The following is a 24,195-nucleotide window of genomic DNA, read 5'->3' on the forward strand; positions in this document are numbered from 1 at the left end:
GATTTACGTCTACCGAGAAGGGACATAATGTCTTCTCCGACCAGAGAAGAGGAAGGCGCCGTGGGAGGGACGGATTCCAGTGAACTGGGACCTCCCGACCTTTCTTTACACCAGCCCAGCCCGTCTGACCGACCTCTGCACGAAGATTTATTTCAACTACAAATTTCCAGTCAGCCTGAGCCTTCCCCCCTACCCCGTTGGTCAACTTCAGTGGGGCAAAGAGAAATAGAGACAAGCTGGAATACTGGACTCACCCAGAGACCACCTCAACAAACTTCGCTGGAGCCAGGGGCCGTGAGGAAACCTCAGGCGGGTGATTTCCCTGACTATTGGAGCCAAAGAGGCGATGAAGCTGAATGGAGAAATTATCAACACCAGGGCCCCGCGAGAAAACCACAGCGGAGTGAGTTACCTGATTATTGGGGTCAAACATTTTTGGAGGACAGGAGGGGGGAGCAGGAAAGAGACTGGAGAAGTTGGCAACGTCACCCACGCCAGGATTCTCCCCCACCCCCCCCCTCGGCCTGTATCACCCCCTGCGGCTAGAGGTTTTGCTGATCAAAGGGGACCTCCCCCCCAGGCCCCCCCTCGACGACATCGGATGGCTAAAATTCCTCCCTTGCCTGTGCGTTTTAATGGTGCTTCAGCCACCCTTCCCTCCTTTCTTATGCAAGTCTTTAACTACATGGAAATATATGGGCGGGACTTTGAATCTGACACTTTAAGGGTCAGAATGGTCCTTTTATCTTTGGATGGTGAAGCGGCTACGTGGTCAACGGCTTTGCATATGTCTGGTTCTCCCCTCTTGGGGAATTTCAACCGTTTTATGGCGGCTTTCCGCCAACGTTTTGATGACCCGTTAACTGAGAAGCGGAACAAATTAAAGTTTTTAACCTTTGACCAAGACGATAGACCAGTCGCCCAATACATCCAGGAATTTCAATGTCTGTCTCAGTACATGAGAGGCTGGGGGGAGGATGCACTTCTGGACAGATTTGCTGAAGGCTTAAACGCTGACATTTATCAACAATGTGTCAATCGTAACCTGCCGAGGCGTTTAATCACTTGGTTTGAACATGCTGCTGACGCTGAGCTTGACTTAATTCGTCTGCGTTATGCCACTGAAGAAAGAAGGAAGCGAAAAGAAAGAGCTGCCAAGTCCCTCCCCCCTCCTACTACTCAAGCGCTTTCCAAACGCCGAGGCGACGCGAGGGAGCCCCCTTCTGGCTCCTCCCGACCTTTAACATGTTTTCGCTGTGGGAAGCTTGGGCACACCGCCCCCCTCTGTCGGGCGAAATCACCCCTCTCTGCCCAACCCCCTCCCAGACGTGAGGAGAAACCTGCCAGAGGCTCTGAAAAGAAAAAGAGGGAAACGGCTTTCGCTGGGGAAACCAACCCCCCTCCTCTTCCCCAACCTTTGAAGGATGACGCGGATGCTAACTCCTCTTCTTCTGATGACTCAGATGACGACACTTCACCTCACTGGGTGAGTTCAAACAAGGGGCCCCTTCTACTCCCTATTGAATTAAAAGTTCCTCCTGAGGGGACACCTGCCACCCTCCTAGCATTACTGGATTCCGGCTGTTCCCGGTCCATGATCAACCCAGCCATGGTTGAGAAATTAGGCCTCAAATTGCGCACTTTAAAAACCCCTATTGTTTTTTGCCAGATAGACGGATCGGTTGCGGGGGGGGGCCCGCCCATTTTTTTACTGAGCCTTTGGAAATGAAAATGGGTACCCACACTGAATTAATCTCTTTTGTGGTCGCACCTGGCATGGACAGACCACTTATTTTGGGCATCCCGTGGCTCCGGAAGTGGAACCCTCACATAAATTGGCGGACAGGCCGCTTGCGTATTCGCTCCAAAGTGCCTCCAGTGGGGGAGGGCTCTCCAAACCAACCTGACGTCACTAACGTTCCTGAAGTAGCCGCTAGGGGACAGGAGAGGATTGCAGGAGAGGAGAAAATTCCGAAAGAATATTTGGATCTTAAGGAAGTCTTCAGCGAGCAATCTTCGGACATTCTGCCCCCCCACAGGCCTACTGACTGCTCCATTGACATTTTGCCCGGGGTCAAACTCCCAAAACCCCGCATTTACTCCATGTCACCCAGGGAAATGGAGGAGATGCGTTCTTTCATTGACAAAAATTTGAAACGTGGTTTCATTGAACCGGCCCGACCCAAGGTGGCGGCCCCTGTGCTGTTTCGTGAGAAGAAAGATGGGTCTCTTCGTTTATGTTGTGACTTTAGGAACCTTAACGCCATATGTTCTCAAAACCTCTACCCACTCCCATTGATGAAGGACTTATTGGCGCAACTGGGGAAGGGCCGCATCTTCACAAAATTGGACCTGCGTGAAGCGTACTATAGGGTTCGCATTAAGGAGGGGGACGAATGGAAGACCGCCTTTAACTGCCCTCTTGGTTGTTTCCAGTTCCGGGTCATGCCTTTTGGCCTACAGGGGGCTCCTGCTGTATTCATGCAGTTTATTAATGAGATCCTGCACGATCATCTCTATAAGGGCGTTATCGTATATCTGGACGATATCCTCATTTATACCCGCTCTCACGACCACCACGTCAATCTGGTGCGCACTGTTTTGAAAAAACTCCGTGCAGCCAACTTGTATGCCAAATTGTCTAAGTGTGAGTTTCACCAAACTACTATTGACTATCTGGGCTACCGTATCTCCCCTCATGGAGTTGAAATGGACCCTGAGAAGGTAAAGGCCGTCACTGAATGGGACGCTCCCAAAACTCGTAAACAACTGCAACAATTTTTGGGTTTCGCTAATTTCTACCGTCAATTTATTCCCTCTTTTGCCGACATTGCTCTCCCTATTACTAATTTGCTCAAAACTAAAGGCGACCCAAAACCTAAACCCAGTAAGCCTTTGGACTGGACCATGGAATGCCAGGCGGCGTTCGAAAAGCTTAAACGCCTTTTTGCCGCTGAACCAGTTCTTAAACATCCTGACCTCAACCAACCCTTCGTTGTCCAAGCTGATGCCAGTGATGTCGCAGTTGGGGCTGTTCTGCTACAAGCCAATGACCAGGGTACCTTACAGCCTTGCGCGTACACCTCACGTAAACTCACTGACACGGAACGACGCTGGGCGGTCTGGGAGAAAGAGGCGTTTGCAGTTTGTTGGGCCCTCGCTACTTGGCGCCACTTCCTTGAAGGCTCTAAACACCCTTTTGAGGTGTGGACTGACCACAAAAATTTGGAGGCGTTGCGCACGCCTCGCCGTCTCTCCCCAAAGCAGATGCGTTGGGCCCAATATTTTAACCGTTTCAATTTCACTCTGAAGTATATCCCGGGTGGAAAGAATTTCATGGCCGATGCTTTGTCCCGGTTACCTCAGTATAATTGTTCCAAGCTTAGTATCGTCCAACCGCTCTTGGCGGCTCCGGTGCTCACACGTCACCAGACCAAGGCCCAAAAGGACGTGCCTCACGACCTGCTTTCTGACCTCAAAGCAGCTCTCCCTCAAGACGACTGGTTCCTGAACCATCGGGACGAATGCACCATGAGAGACGATCTTCCGTGGATTGGAGCTAAATTATACATCCCCGCTTCCTTACGTCTTGTGGTCCTTCGTCGCGCTCATGACTCCAGGATGGCGGGTCATTTTGGATTCGTGAAAACTTTGCACCTCGTGAAGAGACAATTCTGGTGGCCCTCTTTAAAGAAGGACATTGAACTTTATGTCTCCAGTTGCCCGGTTTGCGCTACCGCCAAAAAACCTCCGGGGAAACCACACGGACTTCTACAGTCCGTCGCCCGCCCCATTGCCCCGTGGAAGGAGATTTCTATGGACTTTATTGTGGACCTTCCCGAGAGCCAGGGGCACACGGTTATCTGGGTGGTTACTGATTTGTTCTCCAAGCAAGTTCACTTCGTGCCGTGCCACAAGATTCCTTCCGCCAAGGCCTTGGCTAAGCTCTTCCTTTCCCACATATACCGCTTGCATGGCGTTCCCGACCGTATTATCTCCGATCGTGGAGTCCAATTCACATCCAAGTTTTGGAAGGAGTTCCTCACGCGTATTGGCTCCGCCCAGGGCCTTAGCTCCGCCTACCATCCTCAGACTAATGGCGGCTGTGAACGTACTAATTCCGTCCTTGAACAATATTTACGTTGTTTCATCAATTATCAACAGGACGATTGGGTGGACTTGTTACCACACGCTGAAGTGGCCTATAACAATTCGGTTCACTCCAGCACTGGGTTCACCCCTTTCAGGGTCGTTTATGGCCATGATTTTGTTCCTATCCCCGAACTACCTACGGCCCAGCCTCAGGTTCCTTCCGTGGCGGACTGGAGTGAACGTCTCAGTCGCCTTTGGCCCCTCACTCGTTCCACCTTGGACGCAGCCCACAAGGCTCATAAGAAGCAGGCTGATAGGAAACGCTCTCAGCCTTATGAGTACCACGTTGGTGATTTAGTGTATTTGTCTACGAAATTCTTGCATACCACGCAAAAGTCTAAGAAATTGGGTCCCAAGTATGTTGGCCCTTTCCCGATTTTGAAAGTTATCAATCCTGTTTCGGTTCGTCTGCAATTGCCCAAACATCTTAATCGGATCCACCCGGTATTCCATATCAACCTCATCAAGCCAGTACGGGTGTCTGACCTGCGGCCCGCAGATGACCCTCCGCCTGCTCCGTTGCTTGTTGATGGGGAACGTCATTTTGAAGTCCGAGACATTCTGGATTCCCGCAGGCACCGCAATCGCATCCAATACCTTGTGGCTTGGAAACATTTTCCCCCCTCCCACACGGAATGGGTTGATAAGTCCCACGTTCGTGCTCCCCGCTTGCTTCGGAAATTTTATGCTGCTTATCCCGACAAGCCTTGACTTTTCTCCTTTCCCTCTCTTGTTTCTTTGTTGTTTGTCTGTTTTCTTCTGTGTTGTCTGTTTTGTTTATTTTTTCTTCCAGGCCTGACAGCCTTTTTCCGGGGGACGGCCGGATGTCAGCTTCTGCTTTGCTGCTGCTTCAGCTGCCATGAAACGGGAGGGGGGGGGGCGTGTATGTGGGAGGGTTTTAATTGATGTGCTGGAGGTCTGCTGCAGGAATGTTCTAGGATGTTCCAGTCGTTGGGGTTTACGCATGCGTACGTGTTTCCCGCCTGCATCAACGGCCTTCACATTCCATCTTGGCCTGTCTTTTTGAAGTTATCTCACACCTGACATTTGAAGGACTTATGATTGGACTGGAGCTTTGATCCTAAGGGGGGGAACGGGCTTTGCCATATATCAATTGCTTTCGCGCCATATTATTCAGATCTTGCTTCACTACTGCTCGCTTACCATTTATAATTAGTAAAAGTACTTTGGATTTCCAACCCATGGAGTCTCTTGGTCTTCTTTCCTAATTATGGAATGGAGTGGGGCGTGACAAGAAGCAAGATCTGAATAATATCCCTTTCCAGGAGATTTACGTCTACCGAGAAGGGACATAATGTCTTCTCCGACCAGAGAAGAGGAAGGCGCCGTGGGAGGGACGGATTCCAGTGAACTGGGACCTCCCGACCTTTCTTTACACCAGCCCAGCCCGTCTGACCGACCTCTGCACGAAGATTTATTTCAACTACAAATTTCCAGTCAGCCTGAGCCTTCCCCCCTACCCCGTTGGTCAACTTCAGTGGGGCAAAGAGAAATAGAGACAAGCTGGAATACTGGACTCACCCAGAGACCACCTCAACAAACTTCGCTGGAGCCAGGGGCCGTGAGGAAACCTCAGGCGGGTGATTTCCCTGACTATTGGAGCCAAAGAGGCGATGAAGCTGAATGGAGAAATTATCAACACCAGGGCCCCGCGAGAAAACCACAGCGGAGTGAGTTACCTGATTATTGGGGTCAAACATTTTTGGAGGACAGGAGGGGGGAGCAGGAAAGAGACTGGAGAAGTTGGCAACGTCACCCACGCCAGGATTCTCCCCCACCCCCCCCCTCGGCCTGTATCACCCCCTGCGGCTAGAGGTTTTGCTGATCAAAGGGGACCTCCCCCCCAGGCCCCCCCTCGACGACATCGGATGGCTAAAATTCCTCCCTTGCCTGTGCGTTTTAATGGTGCTTCAGCCACCCTTCCCTCCTTTCTTATGCAAGTCTTTAACTACATGGAAATATATGGGCGGGACTTTGAATCTGACACTTTAAGGGTCAGAATGGTCCTTTTATCTTTGGATGGTGAAGCGGCTACGTGGTCAACGGCTTTGCATATGTCTGGTTCTCCCCTCTTGGGGAATTTCAACCGTTTTATGGCGGCTTTCCGCCAACGTTTTGATGACCCGTTAACTGAGAAGCGGAACAAATTAAAGTTTTTAACCTTTGACCAAGACGATAGACCAGTCGCCCAATACATCCAGGAATTTCAATGTCTGTCTCAGTACATGAGAGGCTGGGGGGAGGATGCACTTCTGGACAGATTTGCTGAAGGCTTAAACGCTGACATTTATCAACAATGTGTCAATCGTAACCTGCCGAGGCGTTTAATCACTTGGTTTGAACATGCTGCTGACGCTGAGCTTGACTTAATTCGTCTGCGTTATGCCACTGAAGAAAGAAGGAAGCGAAAAGAAAGAGCTGCCAAGTCCCTCCCCCCTCCTACTACTCAAGCGCTTTCCAAACGCCGAGGCGACGCGAGGGAGCCCCCTTCTGGCTCCTCCCGACCTTTAACATGTTTTCGCTGTGGGAAGCTTGGGCACACCGCCCCCCTCTGTCGGGCGAAATCACCCCTCTCTGCCCAACCCCCTCCCAGACGTGAGGAGAAACCTGCCAGAGGCTCTGAAAAGAAAAAGAGGGAAACGGCTTTCGCTGGGGAAACCAACCCCCCTCCTCTTCCCCAACCTTTGAAGGATGACGCGGATGCTAACTCCTCTTCTTCTGATGACTCAGATGACGACACTTCACCTCACTGGGTGAGTTCAAACAAGGGGCCCCTTCTACTCCCTATTGAATTAAAAGTTCCTCCTGAGGGGACACCTGCCACCCTCCTAGCATTACTGGATTCCGGCTGTTCCCGGTCCATGATCAACCCAGCCATGGTTGAGAAATTAGGCCTCAAATTGCGCACTTTAAAAACCCCTATTGTTTTTTGCCAGATAGACGGATCGGTTGCGGGGGGGGGCCCGCCCATTTTTTTACTGAGCCTTTGGAAATGAAAATGGGTACCCACACTGAATTAATCTCTTTTGTGGTCGCACCTGGCATGGACAGACCACTTATTTTGGGCATCCCGTGGCTCCGGAAGTGGAACCCTCACATAAATTGGCGGACAGGCCGCTTGCGTATTCGCTCCAAAGTGCCTCCAGTGGGGGAGGGCTCTCCAAACCAACCTGACGTCACTAACGTTCCTGAAGTAGCCGCTAGGGGACAGGAGAGGATTGCAGGAGAGGAGAAAATTCCGAAAGAATATTTGGATCTTAAGGAAGTCTTCAGCGAGCAATCTTCGGACATTCTGCCCCCCCACAGGCCTACTGACTGCTCCATTGACATTTTGCCCGGGGTCAAACTCCCAAAACCCCGCATTTACTCCATGTCACCCAGGGAAATGGAGGAGATGCGTTCTTTCATTGACAAAAATTTGAAACGTGGTTTCATTGAACCGGCCCGACCCAAGGTGGCGGCCCCTGTGCTGTTTCGTGAGAAGAAAGATGGGTCTCTTCGTTTATGTTGTGACTTTAGGAACCTTAACGCCATATGTTCTCAAAACCTCTACCCACTCCCATTGATGAAGGACTTATTGGCGCAACTGGGGAAGGGCCGCATCTTCACAAAATTGGACCTGCGTGAAGCGTACTATAGGGTTCGCATTAAGGAGGGGGACGAATGGAAGACCGCCTTTAACTGCCCTCTTGGTTGTTTCCAGTTCCGGGTCATGCCTTTTGGCCTACAGGGGGCTCCTGCTGTATTCATGCAGTTTATTAATGAGATCCTGCACGATCATCTCTATAAGGGCGTTATCGTATATCTGGACGATATCCTCATTTATACCCGCTCTCACGACCACCACGTCAATCTGGTGCGCACTGTTTTGAAAAAACTCCGTGCAGCCAACTTGTATGCCAAATTGTCTAAGTGTGAGTTTCACCAAACTACTATTGACTATCTGGGCTACCGTATCTCCCCTCATGGAGTTGAAATGGACCCTGAGAAGGTAAAGGCCGTCACTGAATGGGACGCTCCCAAAACTCGTAAACAACTGCAACAATTTTTGGGTTTCGCTAATTTCTACCGTCAATTTATTCCCTCTTTTGCCGACATTGCTCTCCCTATTACTAATTTGCTCAAAACTAAAGGCGACCCAAAACCTAAACCCAGTAAGCCTTTGGACTGGACCATGGAATGCCAGGCGGCGTTCGAAAAGCTTAAACGCCTTTTTGCCGCTGAACCAGTTCTTAAACATCCTGACCTCAACCAACCCTTCGTTGTCCAAGCTGATGCCAGTGATGTCGCAGTTGGGGCTGTTCTGCTACAAGCCAATGACCAGGGTACCTTACAGCCTTGCGCGTACACCTCACGTAAACTCACTGACACGGAACGACGCTGGGCGGTCTGGGAGAAAGAGGCGTTTGCAGTTTGTTGGGCCCTCGCTACTTGGCGCCACTTCCTTGAAGGCTCTAAACACCCTTTTGAGGTGTGGACTGACCACAAAAATTTGGAGGCGTTGCGCACGCCTCGCCGTCTCTCCCCAAAGCAGATGCGTTGGGCCCAATATTTTAACCGTTTCAATTTCACTCTGAAGTATATCCCGGGTGGAAAGAATTTCATGGCCGATGCTTTGTCCCGGTTACCTCAGTATAATTGTTCCAAGCTTAGTATCGTCCAACCGCTCTTGGCGGCTCCGGTGCTCACACGTCACCAGACCAAGGCCCAAAAGGACGTGCCTCACGACCTGCTTTCTGACCTCAAAGCAGCTCTCCCTCAAGACGACTGGTTCCTGAACCATCGGGACGAATGCACCATGAGAGACGATCTTCCGTGGATTGGAGCTAAATTATACATCCCCGCTTCCTTACGTCTTGTGGTCCTTCGTCGCGCTCATGACTCCAGGATGGCGGGTCATTTTGGATTCGTGAAAACTTTGCACCTCGTGAAGAGACAATTCTGGTGGCCCTCTTTAAAGAAGGACATTGAACTTTATGTCTCCAGTTGCCCGGTTTGCGCTACCGCCAAAAAACCTCCGGGGAAACCACACGGACTTCTACAGTCCGTCGCCCGCCCCATTGCCCCGTGGAAGGAGATTTCTATGGACTTTATTGTGGACCTTCCCGAGAGCCAGGGGCACACGGTTATCTGGGTGGTTACTGATTTGTTCTCCAAGCAAGTTCACTTCGTGCCGTGCCACAAGATTCCTTCCGCCAAGGCCTTGGCTAAGCTCTTCCTTTCCCACATATACCGCTTGCATGGCGTTCCCGACCGTATTATCTCCGATCGTGGAGTCCAATTCACATCCAAGTTTTGGAAGGAGTTCCTCACGCGTATTGGCTCCGCCCAGGGCCTTAGCTCCGCCTACCATCCTCAGACTAATGGCGGCTGTGAACGTACTAATTCCGTCCTTGAACAATATTTACGTTGTTTCATCAATTATCAACAGGACGATTGGGTGGACTTGTTACCACACGCTGAAGTGGCCTATAACAATTCGGTTCACTCCAGCACTGGGTTCACCCCTTTCAGGGTCGTTTATGGCCATGATTTTGTTCCTATCCCCGAACTACCTACGGCCCAGCCTCAGGTTCCTTCCGTGGCGGACTGGAGTGAACGTCTCAGTCGCCTTTGGCCCCTCACTCGTTCCACCTTGGACGCAGCCCACAAGGCTCATAAGAAGCAGGCTGATAGGAAACGCTCTCAGCCTTATGAGTACCACGTTGGTGATTTAGTGTATTTGTCTACGAAATTCTTGCATACCACGCAAAAGTCTAAGAAATTGGGTCCCAAGTATGTTGGCCCTTTCCCGATTTTGAAAGTTATCAATCCTGTTTCGGTTCGTCTGCAATTGCCCAAACATCTTAATCGGATCCACCCGGTATTCCATATCAACCTCATCAAGCCAGTACGGGTGTCTGACCTGCGGCCCGCAGATGACCCTCCGCCTGCTCCGTTGCTTGTTGATGGGGAACGTCATTTTGAAGTCCGAGACATTCTGGATTCCCGCAGGCACCGCAATCGCATCCAATACCTTGTGGCTTGGAAACATTTTCCCCCCTCCCACACGGAATGGGTTGATAAGTCCCACGTTCGTGCTCCCCGCTTGCTTCGGAAATTTTATGCTGCTTATCCCGACAAGCCTTGACTTTTCTCCTTTCCCTCTCTTGTTTCTTTGTTGTTTGTCTGTTTTCTTCTGTGTTGTCTGTTTTGTTTATTTTTTCTTCCAGGCCTGACAGCCTTTTTCCGGGGGACGGCCGGATGTCAGCTTCTGCTTTGCTGCTGCTTCAGCTGCCATGAAACGGGAGGGGGGGGGGGCGTGTATGTGGGAGGGTTTTAATTGATGTGCTGGAGGTCTGCTGCAGGAATGTTCTAGGATGTTCCAGTCGTTGGGGTTTACGCATGCGTACGTGTTTCCCGCCTGCATCAACGGCCTTCACATTCCATCTTGGCCTGTCTTTTTGAAGTTATCTCACACCTGACATTTGAAGGACTTATGATTGGACTGGAGCTTTGATCCTAAGGGGGGGAACGGGCTTTGCCATATATCAATTGCTTTCGCGCCATATTATTCAGATCTTGCTTCACTACTGCTCGCTTACCATTTATAATTAGTAAAAGTACTTTGGATTTCCAACCCATGGAGTCTCTTGGTCTTCTTTCCTAATTATGGAATGGAGTGGGGCGTGACATAGGGTTTTCTGGTAAGGTCTTTGCGGTCAAGATGCAAACAGTGCTTCAGAAGGTATAAAGGCACATACACAGTACCCACCTGCAATCCCTGGAAACAACTGCATCTTTTCCCAAGATTGGAAAAAAATGCCAAACCATTCCAGATAAAAAAAACACGTAGCTGCTTTAAGATGCTGCATTCTGCCAGTATGTTTGTGCTGACGCATTTTATGAAGCACGATTTCAAAAATGGAATCCAAAACATTGCACACTCGTAGGGCGTGCCAAATTTTTCAGCTTTCAATTTCCAAACAGTAGGGGGAGCTCAAGAGTGACATGCCTTGCGGATTGTAAAGATATCTTTGTTACTTTACCATAATTTAAATGTGTTGGGTAACTGTATAAATATCATAACTTCTTAACATTTTGTTAGTTTTATTTGAAGTGAATGTGCATAGTCCTGATTTTTAGTTTTTAAAGGTATAGGTAAGGCAGCAACTCAGTGGTGGGTTTCAAAAATTGTTCGAACCTACTCTGTGGGTGTGGCCTCCTTTGTGGGAGTGGCTTGCTGCCCATGTGACCGGATGGGAGTGGCTTGCCAACCATGTGACCGGATATGAAGATGCCGACGACACTTGTCAGAACCACCTTAAATTATCTCTCACACAGCACTGAATGCATAAGAATATGGTGCAAATTTGTTTTTTAAAAGGCATCTTTGGTTTGCGTTAAAACAACTTCAATACACGCAATGTTCTGATTGCACCATAAACGCAGTAGTCATCCTTACCTTTCACAGAGGCACTGAGTTTTATAAATATGAGCATGATAGTGTAGAATAATCATATCCAAGGACCAGTGGTGGGTTTCAAAAAGTTTTTGAACCTCTTCTGTAGATGTGGCCTGCTTTCTGGGTCCACTGGTGGAACCTCTTCTAACCAGTTTGGTAGATTTGACAAACCGGTTCTACCGAATAGGTGCGAACTGGTAGGAACCCACCTCTGCAGCAACTATAACTTGCTGTTTCTGCAACGAAGGCTGTAAAAGTTTAACATTGCCTAATAATGAAAGTGTCAAGTCCAGATACATTTGTGGCTGCTTGGGCCTTGGGTGATGTCCTATTCTTCTATCTCTCCTTGGTTTTCCCTACTGATAAAGATAACACACATTCCAATTTTCAGCTCAAGAAAGAAGAATGATTTAGTCATTTCCACCTTTTAAAATAGCCTCTCTCAACCTTTTTATAACCTGCAGGAATATTGAAACAATTTTCAGGTCTCAGGGAAATGTTGAATGAATATTATATCTACAACTCGCAGTAAATTAGTGTGATCAGTAAGTGGTACATATAATCCTAGAAGAATTAGCAGTGCTGTTTTGAATGAACAAGTTTTTTCTTCTTCTATCTTTCAACATACTTTCAAATCAGCTTTATTTCACTATTTTTTAGTGAAAAGAAACTTCCCATAGTACCTCAGATCATTTTTTCCTCTATAGACTATTTTCTTGGCTTAAGACCATTTGCCTCACCAGGACCTTCACACATACTGCTAACCTCTGGCTCTAACCCCGGGTAACAGTCTCCAGTCTGAGGTTTCATAACCCTCACCTCCAGCACATTGACTATAACAACAGTAGCATAACCTTCTCTTTATCTGTACCTATTAACTAACTAGAGCTTCCCCAAAGGTCCTGTTTCATGTAACAATAGACACAACAGTCCTCTTATATCTATTACACACCCAGACACCTAGCAAACAAACTGAATGCAATCACAACTTTCTGGCAAACTACAAAAAGCTTCCATAAAGCTTTTAATTAACTATTCAAATAATAATTTCTCCTAAATATTATTGCAACTATCAAGTTGCACTTAATTTGTGAGATAAACATTGAAAGAGTTCTGACCAAAATGCCTTGGTCTAGAGAGCCGGAAATAGCTATAAATTCAGTGGCCAAGAGAGCATATGAAAACACTCTATACATTTTTAGAATCTCACTGAGTCCTAACACTGAAAATAGATACAGAAAGTGAGTCTCAATAAAACTCAGTTCAGGGTAAATCCTAACTGCACTTCTCTCTTTGTCTAGATTTCCCCCTTGTCTTCCCTTTCCTTTGCTTCTCTGTACACATTCTGAAAATGCATTAACAGTTAGGTACAGAGTTTGAAGGTACCTTAGAGGTCATCTAGTCCAATCCCCTGCTCATGCAGGAGACCTATATTTGGGATTCGAACCATTGAATTGGCGACCTTTCTGATTGCCAAGCTCAGTATCTTAGCCATTATCAAAGCAGACTCTTTTTAACTGGGACATTACTGAGAGTGGTATGTGGCAAATAGGATATCCTTTAAAAATTAAATATTAAAAGATAATTTGGATGAACGGCAACTCCAAGACAATTATTTCTAGGAATTCGAATAGTAGATAATTTTTGCTGTAATTAATTATGCTTAATGGGCATTATATATCAGCAAAAAATCATCTTTTATCCCAGTAATTGCACATTTTGTTGGTCACTTGTAATGGAATAATATTGCATTTTTCTAGCACTGAATATCTGCTTATAGGAAATTTAATTTATATATTTCAAACAATGGATTTCCTGTGTGTCATTAAACAATCACAGAAAGAATAATAAAATGGTATCAAAGACTACAAATAACAATGTGGAAAGAGCAGAAAACTGTTCTTTGTTTATTATGGCAATTATTAAGGGCTTCTAGCAGTGAAGATTGTAAACGTAGTTCCACTTCCACCATTTATAGGGGAACAATTAATTTAGCTTGTATTTTCATTTAGACTTTTCAAACTAATATAAAGACTAATGCACTGAAATTTGTCCATCTTTACTGGAGACATAGTGCATGAACTGGCATAATCATGTTCCTGATCATAAGTGCCTCCTCCTATGGCCCCATTTATGTATTAGCATAAGCATGTTGAAAGAGTCTTGTCTTCACACTGCCTGACCATTCTACATTCAGTCCTGGGGGATTATTTGCATTCAGACTTTCATTTTAAGGCAAATAGTATTGAGGATAGAAACATTTACAATACAATGTAAATATAAAGGCAAATATTGGTCATCACTTTTAGCACTGATATAAGCAGACTTGTATCTATAAGACCATGCTATCTAGCCAACATTTATAAGATGCACTATTTGATGTGAACTCTGGATGTTTCTCTTTGCTATGGCTTTGTATAGGGCAGGCGATGGCAACCCACAGCTCTAGAGCCACATGTGGCTCTTTCATCCCTCTGCTGCAGCTCCCTGTCCTGGACAACTCTGCAATTGATACGGATTTTGATTAGGACAGGTAGAAGAAAATGGACACCACACTAGGAGGAGACTCTATGGTGGGAGAAGCAGACTTCTGGTTGGCTCCAGAATTGAATGGGGGGACTTCCTGTTAGGAACTTTGTGGCTCTTTAAGTGTTTAAGGTTGCTGACCCATAGTATAGGGCAGTGGTGGGTTCTGGATTCCGTTGCAACCGATACGGTGCAACGGGGCCCGGCATCCACCACATGAACGTGTGCAGTGCGCGCATGCGTTCTTACCTCATGTGACACCTCCGCAATGCTCCAGCTGCTCAGCGGAGTGCGCAGAAGTGCCAAACACCTCAAATACAGGTAAGGCAGGCGGGTGGGCCCTCAGGAGCACTGTACTGAAACAGTACCCGGTGCTCCCGGCAGGCACCAGTACGCCTGTACCAGGGCATACCACCTGCAACCCACCATTGGTATAGGGATAGATTCAGCCCAGCAATTTGCTTGAGAGTATGGGATGTACGTATGCACACACATTTAAGAATGTCATGTATTCTATGTGAACTTATAACAGCAAGTACCTAAACAAATATAAGTATAACATAAAAAAATTGGGGTCTGTGTTAATATTAGCCTAATTGCCGATTCTTCACTGTATACATATCTATACTACAGAACGAAAGGCACAGTTAATTTACATCATATAAATTACCTCACCAAGAGTAAAATTCTTTTTGTCTCCTTCATCTTCTCCTTCTTCTTTTTCAGATAAAGTTGGAGGCTTCAAAAATCAAACTACCTAGATTGCCTCAGGGATCCTACTCCCCTTCTGGATCCAATCAAAAAATCTACGAGCTGTGCGTATGTTCCAATGGGAAGCTGTTTCTGTCCCAGGCTGGATCTAGCTCCACCTGCCAGATAAACCCAAGTATCTGCCTTTGAAAGAGACTGTTTGCAGCAGACTTCATGGCAAGACAGTTAAGCTGCCACTTAATTTTGCTAGAACACAGAAAGCCTATCAAAGACTTGTGTGTATGTTTTGGGGGGTGCGTGTGCGTGCACGTGTGTGTGTGTGTGTGTGTGAATATATAAATATATAGATATATATAGAAATAAGTATATATAGATATATATATCCTTTTCCATAAAAACGAGGTTTCAGTACAAGAAATTCCAGGGTGATCCTCTTGGTGTAGCATTTATCATTCCTGCATCAAAATGTAAGAACTATGAGTGAACTGGATGCAGATCCTTTCCAGAGTATTCAGATTGTTGAACGTATGTCTCCATTTGTCAAGGGTTTTCAAGCCTCTCCAAATTTAAAGGCTAGTTCACATGTAACATTTAATCTACATAACTCTAAGAAGAAATTCTATCATGTCACAAGATACTGCACCCAGGTTTAATCTGCCGTGTGTAAAGGCACTAGATCTGCAATTGCGGTTTCCCCAGCTGTCTAGGAAAGGGAGATAGAGAGATTACATTTATATGATGCTGAACACAGATTCCTGTGCTGTTGGTTCATCTGTGGACATATAGATAGATATCTGTATCTGTGGAGAAAGAGTATTGTGTATAAAGACAACCTAAACATGAAACCAAAAAAGCAAAGGCAGCACTCCTCGTGAAAGTAACAGACCAAAAAGGAAGGTAGAATATATTCAAGCTACAAGTAAAGTTCTTCAGTAAACAGAAGAATAGAGCGAGTTTAAAACATATATAAAACAAACCACTCTTGGAGTGGTTTACAGAGTCTGCATATTGATCCAAATAATCTGGGTCTGCATTTTACCAATCTTGGAAGGTTGAGACAACTTTGAACTCCAGACTGTGAGCAGAGTTAACCTGCAACGATGCATTCTAACTACTGTACCACCATACATCATATAATCAGAAGAGGCTTCAAGAAGGGCCTGGGAATGGTGTCCTGGAAGCAAATCATCTGATCATTACAAACATTCCCTGCAAAAAAAAATTCCTAACAATAACTCTTCTAAAAAAAATAGTGATTAAGCAAAGGTAGCAGCAAAAAGAAAGACCTTTTCAATCATACTGTTAAAACCAAAAACCTAAAATGAATTGCACTTCAGAAAAGGTGATAGGAAGCATGTGGTTTATGTTCTGTCCACCAATATTCTGTGTCTTCAATAGTGGAAAAGACACATGATTCATGCAATTGATTCCTTAGCTGATCCCCAAATGTGTTTCTAATAGTCTAGGAAATAGAACTGGTCTATAACTTCCAAGATTTGGGGGAACACGTAAGTTATTGGTTACTCTCCTAACAAGCTTGAAACCTCAAGCCAGTTTTGAGGCTTTCTGGTCTAGAGCACACCAAGCACTTCCTAGTCAGCTCGATTCAGTTTAGATAACATTCTCACTAATGGTTTCAGTGGAGTTTGGATTAAGCCATTTCTAAATATAGTTAGGTGCTTCAAGTCATTGGTTAAAAAGACTTGGAGATACCAGTAAAGTGCACTTTTGATGGACAGTAAAATGCATAGTTACAGATTAGATTTGCAGTGCAATCCTAGACATTCTTACTCAGAAGTAAGGTCAAATACGCTCTATGAGGTTTACTTTACATAGTTAAGGGTGCAGCCTTAGTGACTATATTAAGTCTTTAAAGCATTGGCCAACTCAGTGGTTGTTGCAACCTACTTTGAGCTACTTAAATGCAAGGGGGTCACCCAGGATAATAATTGTATTGGGACACAACTATATACCATCTCTGTTAAAAGAGGGAGACTTGTGCCTATGCCTTAAGTCAATGCACTCAGCAAGGAGAAGCACATCAATATTTATCTTATTATTAAAAACATTTTATCTGATACTTTAGACTAAATGTTGGAAAGAATGGTGATTGCAATGTTTGGAAGATGAATGCGGACTTATGAGGTAGACTTAACTAAAACTGCCAAGGCTGAGAGGCACTGGTAACCTCAATCTTGTTTTTGTCTGAGTAATGAACATCTAAATTTATACTGAAGGTACAACTTCAAATCATCAGATGTGTTTGTGAATTGTGTTTTTGCTTTTGTTGTTCATTTCATACTGAATAGCGATTCACTGTAAGACTCATTTCATTAAGGAACATTTGTCAGGGTGCCCATGATGGTAAATGAACTCAATGCTGCAGAGGAAATAGTCATATTGTAGTGTGACAAGGTTTTATCTTTTCTTCTATCATCAATTTTACCGATAAGGAAAGAAACAATTTTATTGAAATGAACTGCAGGTATCTGGGTATTTGCTTCTTTGTTTCTGAAGGGCTTAACTTTCTGCTAGTTTAGTCTGTATATTCATTTGGCTCCCGATCTTTAGTTTGGCTGTTAACTAAATTGACAGTAATGAAGAATGTTTATGGAAAGAGAAGAAATACAATAGCAAAAGTAAGACAAACAAGCCATTCACAACAACCATCAAATGGTTTTTAAAATCTAAGCTTAGGTGCTGAATTTGGTTAGCAATTTAAATTAGGCTCCCCACAAACAAAACCTCATCACATAGCCTGGTTCTAAAGTCCATTAATTCAGCTAACATAGTCATTAATGTACATTGGGTTAGAGAAGGCTGTCTTAAAATATGGGAGAAGTTTGCCATCCCCCAAAACAACGAAAGATCTATTGGAAAAGATGTTATTTACTTCCTTTGCTAAAAATTACTAGGCTTTAATTTATTGTTCTTTTAAAATCATATGTAAGAAGGTGTTTTGATATTTGTAAAATTACATATAGTCATACAAAACATTTCCTCTTTCTTTGCTCTTCCCCAATCTAAGTTGTAGGAAGCTTAAATCTTCAAAAGTATGATTTGTATGCAATCTATAATTGTACATAAAATCCCAATAATAGTATGACTGTCATTTTTTTAACCGCAATGGTGGTTGTAACAATGCACAATGCTTTTACAATTAGCTTCCTTACAGATGGCAGATACTTGCCTGTTTTGCAGGTAAACCTATCAAATCAGTCATGGGAAAGATGGATGCCATACTCCAAACTATTCCAATTCACTTCGTTGAAAAGATAGATTTCCCATTATATTCTATATTGTTTTTTTCCAAAATAAATAATACCCAATAACAAACAAAATATGTTCAAAGGGTTAGGATTCAGTATTAAAATAAGTAATTGGTAAATTTTTAAATATATGGAGCTCAATTATAATTATTTAACTATTTGTATACTCTGATTTTGATCAGTCACAAATACCTTCCATATAAAGTTAAGATTTGTACCAGGGTGAATGTTTTTAAATAAGGCATTATATATCAACAATTTGGACACATATACAGTATGTTTTATTAATACTTTTAAAAACTGATAACCTCTAACAAATGTTTATTATTTTAATGTAACATTTGTTTCCCTTTATATTCTTCTACTCTCCAATTTTAATTTTAAAAGAGATTTCTACAGGCTTCTGTGGAAAGTAATTGCAAGGGAAAAAAACCTTCTTACTCTAAAGCAAAGATCCTCAACCCCCAGTCCGTGGATTGGCACGGGCTACAGCAATCCAGAAACCAACCCATGCAAACAAACAAAGCCCCATAGAGCCGAGGTGGCGCAGTGGTTAAATGCAGCACTGCAGGCTACTTCAGCTGACTGCAGTTCTGCAGTTCGGCTGTTCAAATCTTACCGCCTCAGGGTTGAGTCAGCCTTCCATCCTTCTGAGGTGGGTAAAATGAGGACCCGGATTGTTGTTGGGGGCAATATGCTGGCTGAAAGCCCTATGAAGCGGTATATAAGTCTAACTGCTATTGCTATTGCATCTGTGGGATACAGGCAGCACACAAAACCATGCCCCTTCTGGTTCACAGAAAAAACCTCTCTCCAATGAACTGATCCCTGGTGCCCAAAGGGTTGGGGGCCGCTGCTCTAAAGGGATTGTTGCCTCAAATTTTGGAGTGGTCACCTCAAATTTTATTAGTGACCACTCCATAAAAAACTGTCCAGTTTTTCCATGTAATAATCATGGAGTTTGATGAATTCCACAGAAGTCTTGAGGGATTAAGTTTACTTTATTGGCTTTATCTAATTATTTCAACTCAAGAAAGTTTGGTATGCTATTTTCACTAGCATTTTTGTCCATTTTTCTCTCAATGACCACTAGTATTCATCTTTGGTTGCAAGAAGAAGAAATATGAATGGTGGACTTCCACTGAAGTCAAGCTAAGAAGAATAGGCTGAAATGCTAACTGTGGGTATCCAAAGGGTTTTCTCAGTAAGGATTTAGTATGAGAAACCTTATTCTCCAACTCACATTAGTTAAATGTAGTGACATGTAGATGATTTCAAGCAGTTATATTTGTTATTCATTTTACATTACAGCTATTTATTTTTGAAATACTCAAAAGTTCTTGTTATATTTAGAATACCTCAACCAACTATAAACTCCATGGTTAAGAAGATAGGCCTGCAGTACCTTCAGCACACTTTAAAATAACTTTACATCTGAGAAATATGGTAGACATGGTTGATATCAATGGTCTGTACAGAAGTAACCTAATCCTATTAACTGGAAACAGTTTGCATTATTCTCTGGTTTGGTTTGATTCAACGGTTAGTGTAATTTTAAAGTCGAAATGAAAAGTTATCATTTAGAAAATGGTCACAATGAAAAAATATTCTTAAAAACAGTTACAACACTATTTAGGTAATGGTTGTTTATAATTAAACCAACTCATGCTCTGATGAGAACCTGACACTTAATGAAATCATTTGCTCCCAAAACATCAAGCATACACAATTGCATACAGATGCAGTTGCTAGGGATCATGTTGTTAGGTGTGGTATAGTCATTTTTAATCTCATATAACTAGCTATAAAATCATGGGACAACTTATCTTACAATAGTATACCCATACCTACATAAGCATACATAATCTACAGGGACTGGATATGTGTAGCCTATGTAAGATAGTATTGAGATGAGATACATATGATAGCAGTTCAGAGGAGCATGTGGGCTTGTTCTGTGTCATCCCAGAGGGCAGGACTAAGACCAATGGACTGAGACTATAAGGAAAAAGATTCAGTTTAATAATGAGAAGGACTTTCCGGATAGTAAGAGGCTGTCAGCCAATGCAATAGATTGCCACATGAAGTGGTAAATTTCCTTTGCCAGGAGCTTTCAAAAAAGAATGGATAGTCACTGTTTATATGGAGCCAAAGTTTGTGCATGAGAATGCATGAATTTCTAAACTCTAGGCAAGAACTCAAAACTTTCCCAGGTGGTGGGCAGCACTGTGTTGGACACATGTTGGAAGAGTTGGCTGTCTCATGATTTTTTTTTCAATTTTTATTTGTTACTTTTTTAAAAATGCTTTCAAATGGGGTCATGGAAGGAAAGGACCCTTGGTACCCTTTACTGGGGGTACCCTTGGGTGCTATTGATCCCTGCTATGTAATCATCAAATTAGAAGGGATCTCAAATATCATGCAGGGCGAAACCATCCTGCTTGTTACATGCTAAAACATTTCAAACATTATTTCCTATTATTGTTTAATGTGGTATAATTGTTTCTGTTTGATTAATTCCAATCTTATAAATAAGCACTAAAATCAAAATTAAGCAAGAGGTTCTTAAGCATTATAGTTCCACTTATTCTTTAATACTGGAGCATCCCTAGTAGTAGAATTTAAAGTCTCTCTATCTATTAGGAAGTCATTCTCTGGCGCACAAATAAGCAAAATATGGGGAACAGTTGTGAACCTTTTAGGCCCATAATGTCTTTCTTCAAGTCTTGGTTGCTTTCTAGAAATGTGTCCAACTTGAAGCTTGCTCAGTATTCATTGAAGTCTTGTGGGTCTTTGTGCTCGTTACATAAAAAGCTAGAAAACAGAATGGCAAATCAACTTTAGACTTACCTGTGATAATATTTTTATACAATACCTTAATAGTTTCTACTTGTGGGTTTAACCTCTAAATTAGGGATTAAACTTCAGATACAGCATTGGCATATAGCAGGAAGTCTCAGGACACTGAGTTAGATAGAGGTAGCTTCAGTGTGACATGGAAACCTTAATTGCAAAGCTCATAGATTTATAGAATGTAAGAGTTGGAATATATCTTAAAGATCATTTGCTCCAATTCCTTACTCAGTGCAGGAATCTGTGATTATAGAACCTATTATTATGGCCCTCTAACTTCAGTTTTCAATACCTAAGCCTCTCTCTACCTCCTAATTCATGTTCCATTCCTGAGCAGCCCGTAACAAAATCTATTTGGAATTTAAAGCCATGAGTTTTTTTATTCTTCTTTCTGCAACAAATTGGAACAATTTACTCTGTCTTGCATTACAGCTGATCAAAAGATAGCTATCACATCTTTCGCAATCTTCTCTTCTGCAGGCTAAACATACCCAATCATTCTTCATCCTAGTCATTTTTCCTTTTTTTTAATCTGCTCTTCCTCCCAGTTCAGATCTCTTTCACATACGCTACGGTGAAAGTTTATCATTTTAAAACTAATTGAAAAAGCTGTAGCTTGCATTTCTAATTAATATGGACTTTATTAAATAACATATGTAGATTTAAGGTGACTTTGAAATATTTCCCAATGTGGAAGAAATTGAATGTTGTCAGCTTATAAAGTATATGTATACCTCCAAAAGTTGCTATTCATAGAAAATAACTAAAGGCATTGAAAATAAATGGAATTTATATCTAGGTAGTTATTTATTAAGACTACAATGTTAAACATATATCTCTACTTGGGGATTGGGGATACTTTTTAGCAGCTAATGTCCCTTGTTCAGATACTCTTTTGAAAGTAAACTTCAAACAAATGCGAGCATTTTGATGTTCATTCCAAAGGCAGAAAAAATTACCAAGAATACCAAGAAAGTGTTACTTGATATCTCCATATAGCTACACACACAGACACACACACACACACACACACACACCAGAGAGGAAAGGTTGTAGCACATCCATGGCTATATCCAATTTTAAATTGAAATGCTGTGAGAGAATAAATTATGCTGCAGAGGTCAAAGGCTCTATCAAACAACACTTTCTCCAGTATGAATGATATTCTTGGTAATTGTCTCTGCTTTTGGAAGCACCAAGATACCTGCATTTGTTTTAAGTTTATTTTCAAACTGCAGAGTATTTGAAGCAGAGCCATAGGTTGCTTAAAAAAATCTGCAAAGTGGAAAGAAAAAAAATTGCTCATTTACATTATTATGTTCATCTAATTACAATTCCTGTTTGATTCATAATGCAATTATGCAGAAGTGCTTACAGGTACCAGCATCTGGCAGATCTTGTCTGACTCTCACACGTATTTGGTTAGTATATGGCTGGGGAATCCCAGGGCTCTCTTCTAGATAAGGATATTGATTTTTTTTTCTGGAGGAAGGGCAGTAGCAAACTAGTGACATTCTTTTGCCAAGAAGCATTGATGTACGTGTAGTCATCAAGAGTTAATCCTGCCTTGAATAAGAACTTTTTATAAGTCATCCCAGGGGTGTCAACCTCGCAATGACACATTGTCATCACATGACGTGTCATAACTTTTTCTCCCTTCACTAAAATGGGGTCGGGCATGACCAGTGCAAGATGCTTCCGGGCCACGAGTTTGACACCCCTGAATCAGCCAAATCAAAGTACTTCCACACCCCTGCCATTTCTTTCCCCAAAACTCTCAAAAACAGTTGGGAAATGTCCTAATATCACCTTCCGTTAATTCAGAAATGCTGAAAATGAGCATTACTGTTCCAAAAGAAGCTGCCACAAATCCTGCAGGAACAAATTTAACTTATTCCATCCAAAAGGAAATACATTTAAAAATGAAGCAGCCTGTACTTTGCAAATGGCTCATCTTTTGCCAGCATACACCTTATAGAACCTGCTGGAAGGCGGTATGAGCCAAGAATTCCTTCTATGGAGAAGCCATTGTCCTTCAAATCTCATAGCACCCCTTTTTGTCCTGTAATCTCTGACGTAACCCTCAGCATTTTCTCAGGAGTGCTTTTCAATCCACTAGAGGAAATTAGAAAGCTGTGGATTACAGAAGGGAAGAATAGCATAGGAGAACATCTCACTGGGCTAATGAAAGACTGTCAGCAGGACATTGGTATTCCTGTAAAGAAATTCAATTGATTAGGGAGATAGGTTTTGTGGCAATATTTTCATCTTTCTGCTTCCTCACTAGTATATTTTAACAACATCAGACTACAAGTTCAAAGGCAAGGTGAGATAGTGGGTTGTTGATAATTTTATCAAATTTAGTTTGCTTTGTTACTGCTGTTTCACTGTGCTAAAGGAAAAGCTAAAATAGATGCCCCATTGATGAATCTGCTTAATCTTTCTGTTATAGGTGACAGAAGAAAAGATTTGATTTCTTTATATTAGCAGTATAGCTACACTACCAAATACTTGAAATAAAGTTGGGCTGCTTTAAGAAAAATCCACCCAATTCCCTTTTTTTAAAAAAAAATCACACTGAAGCCCTTCAAAAAGTTTCTTTATAGTGAATTGTAAGAATAAGTTTGCTGACTACAATATGTCAGATCCTTTTTTATATTGTGACAGATTTTTTTTCTACATTCATGTTTGTGTCTTCTTCCATTTTCTGTACTAAAGTCATAATCATGAATAAGACAAGGCAAAAAAAAACAACAATCAGGAGACGTCTGCTGGTAAATGCATTACTGCTTTCTAAAGCAGTGTTATTCCTGTAAGCTTTTACAAGATTTTTCTCTAGCAAAGCAGCATCTGTAAGCAGTTTTCAATCTGAAAACAATAATGATGCATATCATAAATAATTGTATAGGACTTTTTTCATACCAGTCCACTGGTTTAAAAAAGGAGCAATGTGGTGTTTCCTATCGTTTATACTAATAACTTTCAGTTGAAGAGTTCTTTGGTTCATTTTCTTGTATGCTGATAAAAAAATTAGTGTTTGTTGTGTTTTTTATAGTAGACGCTTTATTTTGGACTGAGTTTTCAGGCAGCTGCACTGGATAATTATTGTTACCCATATTGATATAATAAATAATTGATACTTAAAGAGTATTAATGAAATACCCAATTTGACTCAGACACCCAAATACATTACCCCAAATAGTATATTTTGCTTTGCAG

At 43.1% G+C, this 24,195-nt stretch overlaps 1 protein-coding gene across 1 annotated transcript in view; it reads left to right on the forward strand.

The window, feature by feature from the left end:
* The window catches only part of SGCD (sarcoglycan delta), a 210,391-nt gene extending 194,363 nt beyond the window's left edge, over positions 1-16,028 (forward strand). The window contains exon 7 of the mRNA XM_032208768.1: positions 14,870-16,028. Within this exon, the coding sequence (XP_032064659.1) occupies positions 14,870-15,043 (174 nt within the window). The 3' untranslated portion in view covers positions 15,044-16,028. The remainder of the gene's footprint in view (positions 1-14,869) is intronic.
* Positions 16,029-24,195: the final 8,167 nt, after the last annotated feature.

The sequence above is a fragment of the Thamnophis elegans genome, chromosome 2, assembly GCF_009769535.1.
Source record: "Thamnophis elegans isolate rThaEle1 chromosome 2, rThaEle1.pri, whole genome shotgun sequence".
NCBI classification, from domain to species: Eukaryota; Metazoa; Chordata; class Lepidosauria; order Squamata; family Colubridae; genus Thamnophis; species Thamnophis elegans.